Source organism: Primulina tabacum, chromosome 3, assembly GCF_025594145.1.
Source record: "Primulina tabacum isolate GXHZ01 chromosome 3, ASM2559414v2, whole genome shotgun sequence".
Classification (NCBI taxonomy): Eukaryota; Viridiplantae; Streptophyta; class Magnoliopsida; order Lamiales; family Gesneriaceae; genus Primulina; species Primulina tabacum.
The window spans coordinates 734,604-742,501 of NC_134552.1; the positions used below are offsets into that span (position 1 = coordinate 734,604).

At 28.8% G+C, this 7,898-nt stretch overlaps 1 protein-coding gene across 1 annotated transcript; it reads left to right on the top strand.

Moving 5' to 3' along the window:
• Positions 1–4,913: 4,913 nt before the first annotated feature.
• On the top strand, positions 4,914–7,231 carry LOC142538791 (transcription factor FER-LIKE IRON DEFICIENCY-INDUCED TRANSCRIPTION FACTOR-like). Its single transcript, XM_075644087.1, has 4 exons — positions 4,914–5,450; positions 6,242–6,442; positions 6,541–6,714; positions 6,838–7,231. Exons 1-4 carry the CDS (start codon positions 4,935–4,937, stop codon positions 6,952–6,954), a joined length of 1,008 nt encoding a protein of 335 aa, XP_075500202.1. The 5' UTR covers positions 4,914–4,934; the 3' UTR covers positions 6,955–7,231.
• The last annotated feature ends 667 nt before the right edge of the window (positions 7,232–7,898 follow it).

Sequence of the window (7,898 nt, forward strand, 5' to 3'; positions counted from 1 at the left end):
ACCCGTCTCACGGATAAAAATTCGTGAGACCGTCTCACAAGAGACCTTCTCTTATAAGTTAATCGTTTTAATTAGACGTGGTCGGTATGATATATTGTATCGAAATTTCGGATACTGTATATCGTACCGAAAATATCGGTATGAGAAAAATAATATTGTTACTGTACCGAATTTTTGGTATACCGAAAAGTCGGTATGCTCAAGTTTCGATACGGTATTGGTAAAATACCGCCATACCGAAAATATATATATAAAAAATTTATTCTCTTGTAATTCTAAGGCCAGTGATCACCAATATTAAACAAATCCATCAAGACAGTCAAAGAGACCAGGAAATATATATATAAAACAAATCTATCAAGAGAATAAGCATCAACCGCAACATGTGTCTGGAGATCCAAGACATCAATGAACATCAATAAACTTCAACCGCAACATGTGCGATTTCTCCATCCGCTATCTTTGCAACAATTTCTGAGGTCCTGTGATTTCTGAAACCTGTCTGCTTTTTAACAAGTCAAGGCCTAGCATCCAGTCCTCTAACTAGCTGTAAGGTTAGGCGACAAAGATAAGATTTTTCAACAGTTTAAATTCTTAAATGTGAGTAGAGTTGCTTCACTCAACTTTGATTTGGACTATTCCAACATAATAAGTCCAAACAGAAGTTAAATTCTTTATTTTGGTACGATATCGATATTTATCGTTTTATAAAAAAAAAAAAAAGATCTTAGATTTCTCAAAAATTTAACTTTATTATTTAAAAAAATTTTATATATTTTTATTATATATATTATTTTGGTATTTCAATATATATAAAAACTTTCGAATTTCATACCGTTATCGTACCGAATATTTACCGTACCAAAAATTTCGATATACCAAATTTTTTGATAAATTCGATATTTTACGGTACAGTAACCTCGATATACCAAAAATTCGGTATTTTTCTCCACTTCTAGTTTTAATAATTGCAGTTGTAAGTAATCAAACTGTGACTTGACAAAATAAATTATTTTTGTTTTACTTTTCATTATTTTACCCGAAGTGCTAATGTATTAATGATTACTAGTATTTAACCCGTACGATGTACGGGATGATATTATTAAAAATTAGTGAAAAATGAATAGATATTTAAATTGAAAAAAATAATATAATTAAAAAAATAAAAATAAAAACTATTTTTTCGCTTATTTTAAAAAAAAATTTCTTGAATACAAATTATGTCGATTAAATTTTTGGCTAATAATCACTATCATATATCAAAATTTTAGATTGTGTTAGCATAAGACAATGACATGATGCTTATCGTGTTTAGTGTATTGATGTCGGCCACCAACCTTAATACATATTTAATTCTTTAATTTTCAAGAAGTTATATATTATTATTTTTTAACATGTGATAAAAAATATTTTTAAATCACATTCAATAAAATTAATGAGAAATAATTTTTTAAAAATTCAGTAATTTCGTCTAAATCCACATTCACAAATAATTTTGTGACATGACACGTGTTCGACACATTTGAATGATAACAATAATTGTTTCATCAATATCTCTATCCAAATGGATTGTGATTTTATTTACAAAATCTCTTCATAATATATACAACAGCCTATTATTCTAAAAGAAAAATGAAACATGTGATCATAAGTAAATTATGCATAAATCAGAAAAGTTATTTAATTCACATTTATTATGTATTCCGACAAAAATTCAAATAAGACATCTCCAGGGACAAAAATTATACATTTTATGCTTTTGATAAAATTATACCATACATTAACGCAACTCTTTCAAATTATGGAAATCTTAATTGCATGTATTGAGTGTCAAACATTTCTGATTATTGAGGGTAATATACAAGTTTATTGAGTGTAATTTAACGTCCATTTGAAACTTTTTTGAATATATCTCTTTTAATTTTTTGTTCTCTCTTATTTGAATTTTTAAGAATACAATTCAAGATATACAATATACATATAGTTTTGGAAGAAAACTACAACGCATTAATTCTTTCAAATTAAGGTAATTTCGAAATAATATGTATTTGGGATAAAAAAATTTATGATTATTAAATGGTAAATTAATGTTCATTGGAAAACCTTGTTGTAATGATAACTTTTATACTCAACCAATTTTTTTTAGAAAAATTAAATAAACTAATAAAATATTGTATTTCTTTTTTAGCAAGTAATTTGGGCATGAAATTACTTAAAATAGAAAAATTTATTTTTGAAGGATTTATCTCTTGAGTGATACTGAACATTTCAGTCATTTGTATTTTAAATTTAATTATAAAGTTTTTAATTAAATTGATTGATATAATCAATGCAAAATTTTTAATATAGTTTATGTTTTTAATAGAGTTTAGTTTTAATTTGAGTAAAAAAAATAAAAAACATATAATACATAAATTACATTTGAACTAATATAAAAATTAATTGAATTCGAAATTGAATTAAATGAATTGATGTAATCAATGCAAACAATAATTGAAGTGATTATTTATTGCAGTACACATGTGTCAATATTCATGTAAATCTTTCCTTTTTTAGAAATGATATTTTGGCGAAAAATTAATATTTTTGGCAAAAACTCTGCTTATATATATATATATATATATATATATTACTTATGTGGTACGAACATTACTAATGTTGGATATTAACTACTGACGTGATATTAGATATTACCAACACACGTGTTTTTCATAATGTCAATATTCCGAAAAGAAAAGATCAAATTTTTTCACTAAAACAAAATTTGATGCCTTCAAAACAAAAACATACCAAGTACATAATAATATTTGCAATTTCTCCATTCGTTAATAATATCCAAATAGTATGTGTTGGGTTAAACATGTATAGTAAAATTAATACTAAGATAAGTGACATCATGAAAATATCTCGTGCGTCAAGATTTTTACATTGTGCCGTTTGATCTGATTGACTAAGTGGAACCTAAAAGAGCAACGACAGATCTTACTATTAATTTTGTCTCTATTTGTGTCCGGACCGGCGGTAGGAAAATAATAAGATTGATCTCTAAGGAACATGAGACAACACCAGAAGATAAACACATCCTCCTCGGATTTATGGACCCAGCCCGACTCATCGGCACTCAAGTAAGTGCAACCCTTCATGTCCATCTGTCATTTAGTATGAGGCTCTGCATTGCCACAAGTATAAAGGAAATAAAATTGTGTATTGACTAATAGCTATAACTTGTAGCATAACGGCAAGCGTTAGATCTTACTAGCATAGACTTTGACATATTCTTAATAGAAATAGATCTTAATTAATGGACAAATGCAAAATTTATGATCTTAGAAATGAATTTTACTATTAATTCAATCAATATATGAACTATAAGTTTTGTTAATTGACATATTAATTAATTGACAGATTCATAATTTATGAATCTACTTCAAAATCAATTAAAAAAGAATAAGATATTGTAGAACTAAAAGCTTGTTGTTTTACTAAAAGTTATAGTTAGTGTTAATTATACAATTCAAATATTTTAAATGGTACAAATCAAAAGTGACGTTTGAATTATTATACTCAACAAATATAAGATAATATAACCCGTTCAAAATTATAGCATACGTAGCTTTGAACCCTATAATTAATTTGAAATAAATAATAGAAGTATTATAAATATTTCGTATTTTTATGGGTTAATTGCTTGTGTTACCCTTGTAAAATATCAATATTTCTAAAAACCCCTCATGAAAAAAATGTTTTCAAATCTTGAACACATTTCTGTATGTGTTTTTAGGGGTACGTTTTTCAAGATTTGAAAATATGTAGAGTTAATTTATCAATTTTTTTCATGGAGTTCTTCAGTACTCTCGAGATTTCACAAAGATAGTTTATGTAGTTAACCTCTTTTCATATTAAAATGAGAAAAAATCAATTCCGAAACTTATTTATGCAACACGGAATTGAGATAATTTCTACTCAAACTGAGTTCTTTTTTTTTTTTTTTTCTTATTTCTACTCAAACTGAGTTCTTATTTAAAAGCTTAAGAAATAACAATAGACTGGTATGGTTATATGTATGTATATACACTAAGGCTGTAAACGAATCGAATCGAATCGAATTTTATGAAATTTTCAGTATTCGAGCTCGAGCTCGAATTCGAATAAATATATTCGAAGCTCGATTCGAAACTCGAACTTTTATTATTTTCGATTCGAACTCGATTCGAACTGAGGCTCGAGTTCGAATTCGATTCGAACTCGAATAATATTATATATATTATATATTATATATATATACTTAATAATATTATAATAATATTATATATATATTCGAACATTATATATATATATATACTTAATAATATTTTATTATTTTTTAAATATAATGCTAAAGTTCGTGAACAGTTCGCGAACAATCGAACAATATAATTTTAGCTCGAATTCGATTCGAAAAATATTCGAACATGTTCGAGTTCGGCTCGAATTCGATAATTTCGAATTCGAACCAAATATTATTCGAACCGGCTCGAAAAGTTCGTGAACGTGTTCGGTTCGTTTATACCCCTAATATACACACACATACATATAACCATACTATATATATATATATATATATATATAGTTTTGTTTTTTTGTGATTAAATTTAGTTTTTTTCTGTACCACATGACTACATCTGGAGAATCTAACACTAGAATAAACTCTAGAAACTTAAGTCTAACATACCATTAATGTCATTAAACATTAATAAACAAGTTGTGTACTATGGAAACATCTTTGTCAACTCAAAGATTATAATTTAAATTCAACTTAAAAATATTAATTTAATTTAATAAATACATCCAATATACCTTTTCTCGATTCTTTTCACACTATCCTTCTATAAATATACAGATATACTCCATAACTACCAGCAAACAACATAATAGTTTTCCTCATTACTTAGAAGATGGATAGAAATCATTATGGATCGGAAACATTCCCGTTTCAAGAACATAATGATTTTGGGTTAATAGATTTCATGGATGAAGCCATTTTCGATCAGTTTATTGACCTCATCCGCGGTGAAAATGTCGCAGATTCTGCGATAAACTCTAACGTTCTGGGCTACGGCGGTGATCAGCACAATACTGGCTGCGCTGGTTTGGCTGAGGACCAGATTTTTTCATCGGCACCGCCGTTAGAGTTGTTTGATTTCGATATTCCAATGAATCATATTGATAGTAATAGTAATAGTAACAATAATAATGCGTTGAATAAATTTTCTGAGGAGGCTGAAGCTGAGGCGGAGGAAATAATGGATGAGGAGGAATCGTCGGGCACCACGGCCACCGGTGCGGCGGCTGGGAAGAAGAAAGGTAACAAAGCTGATCGGTCAAGAACTCTGATTTCGGAGCGGAAAAGGAGAGGCCGGATGAAGGAGAAGCTCTATGCGTTGCGATCTTTGGTTCCTAACATTACCAAGGTTCGAATATGATTAATATTTCAAGTTTTTTTTTAACCTATAATTCACTTATTTTTCGAGGCATTGCAAAGTTACTTTCCATAATTTCTCTTAATTATGAAACTATAAGATATTTAATTTACACAAAATCTATCTACATATTTAATGTAAATGTCAACCAACATGAATTAGTCCAGATTTTTTCATATTACTTGTCAAGATTGTCCCAAGTGGGGGCATATACTTGCCTAATTATGCACATAAACAACACTCATATATATGTAATTCAATAGCAATTAAGTAATAACCCTTGCTTTGTGATGCATGCATTTAGTTACATTACTTTTTTAAAATAAGAAATAATTTTAATAGGGAAATTTTTTTTGGGTCCATTAACTTGTTCAATTTTGGATTTTGATTAACTAACTTTTAATTTTTAGTTATGAGATAGAGAAATGCTTACATGACATCGAAAATTGCTAACTTGTCATATTTCATGTAAGCAATTGAATCAAAACAGTCGAAAATTAAAAGTTTGCTAGTGTACCAAAATCAAACTTTAAAAATTCAATTGATTAAAATCCAAAATTGGACAAGTTAATGGACCAAAAAAAAAATCATTTTCTCATTTTAATAAATTAATTTTTTTTGTATAGATGTAATGTTATTTGAATAATTTTTTTAATAAAATGTAAAGTCTATTTTTCAATTGAATATATATTAGAGCTTAGTTTGTATGGGCTTCTTGCTTGAGATTGCAATAATGATGATTTAGTAATGAATATATATGATTTTACCATTTGTGGATTCAGATGGACAAGGCTTCAATAGTTGGCGACGCAGTGTTATATTTACAAGACTTGCAAATGCAACTTAAAAGGCTTAAATCTGATATTGCTGATCTCGAGTCTTCTTTCACGAAACAAGATAACAAATACCAAGTGAAAACCATTCAAGATTCCAAGAAAATGGATGCAGCAAATTTCTATCCCGTGGTGAAGAGAATATCAAAGGTAATATTATATATATATTTGATGCTACATCTATCTATACCAATAAAATGACTGAATAACATAATTTTAAAGTTAAGAGTTGCTAAATAAATTTGCAGTTAAATGTGTTTCAAGTAGAGGAAAAAGGGTTTTACGTGAAAGTAGTGTCCAACAAAGACAAAGGTGTTGCGGCGCTCCTTTATAGGGCTCTTGATTCACTGCCAAGCTTTCATGTACAAAGCTCTAATTTGGCTGCTTTTGATGATAATTATGTGCTGACATTCACTTGTCATGTAAGAATATATCATTTTTTCGAAATCGTTCGTTCTTTCATTGTCGTAATTATAATCTTTTTGAGGTTATGTTGAAACGATGATAAACTAAATCTGGAACTTCAATGTTGGATGGAAAAACAGATTAAAGAACGTGAATTGGGAATGAACTTGTCAGATTTGAAGCTGTGGATTGCTGGCACCTTTCTTGAGCAAGGGTTCGATTTCGAAACATCCGCCTTCGACTCTGCCTACTTCTGAATCTCTTCGCGTACCGATGGGATATGACAGTCTTTGATCATGCAATATTAATTGGTTTACCCCAAATCGCATCCTTTTTACTTGAAAGGAGAACCTAAACAAAAAGGGGTGCTCAGTATGTAATTGAGCACTAATTAAAATAGGAAGCCGGAATCTGAACTTAACGTGGGAGTGGGATAAGGATATTATTGTCGTTTCTACTCCAAGTTGCTTTGTGAAAAAAGATTTCGTAAGCTTTATAAAGGATTTTCTTTGATAGCTTGTACTGTCAAAACTTTTTCACTTGGCAAATTAAAGATGATGAATGAAAAGTAGTTGCGATTTCAAGAAAAGGAACAAAAATTAACTTAACCTTGTTCTTTTAATTATGATAGAACCACCCATAGCCACCAATTGTTAAACACACGGGCTAATAGCCAGCAAACCACACTAAGCAGGTAAATAAAACATTGTTTTGCTTGTACTTGGCATGAGGCTAGCACTTCAATTCATGCATGTTTTGGTAGCCCAACACCATATAGACAAAAGTCGTTCAGGCATGTTTGATGAAGCTCGAGATCAAAAGAAATTATATTGAATAAAATCCGATTTCGAATTCAAGTTTGAATTAACCAACTGATTATTCCGCTATATAGTTGATACTACTCAAATTTTGTGTTGAAATATTAACGGCGTTGTAAATTATATCATGAAGAAACTAGAACATTTTTTTTCCATTGAGAAAATAACATTTCTTGGGGGTAAATTTCAGTTTTTGGTTAACTTCAATGTGTTTGAAAATTAAAATGGGATAATATACCAAGAAATTTTAGTTGAATGAAAGAAAATTGCGGTTCAAAAAGTTTAAACCATAAAAGTTGAAGGGGTTGAACATGATCCATGTTATTAAGTTTTGATATTAGTTTTCTATCTTTATATTTTTTCAATTTTATTAATTTTCTCGA

What these genes read in the sequence shown, in the direction of transcription:
- LOC142538791 (XM_075644087.1), top strand. Translation starts at nt 4,935, where the DNA reads ATGGATAGAAATCATTATGGATCGGAAACATTCCCGTTTCAAGAACAT. An exon ending in TGGTGAAGAGAATATCAAAG is followed by an intron (nt 6,443 to 6,540) that starts GTAATATTATAT and finishes ATAAATTTGCAG; the next exon opens with TTAAATGTGTTTCAAGTAGA. An exon ending in TGCTGACATTCACTTGTCAT is followed by an intron (nt 6,715 to 6,837) that starts GTAAGAATATAT and finishes ATGGAAAAACAG; the next exon opens with ATTAAAGAACGTGAATTGGG.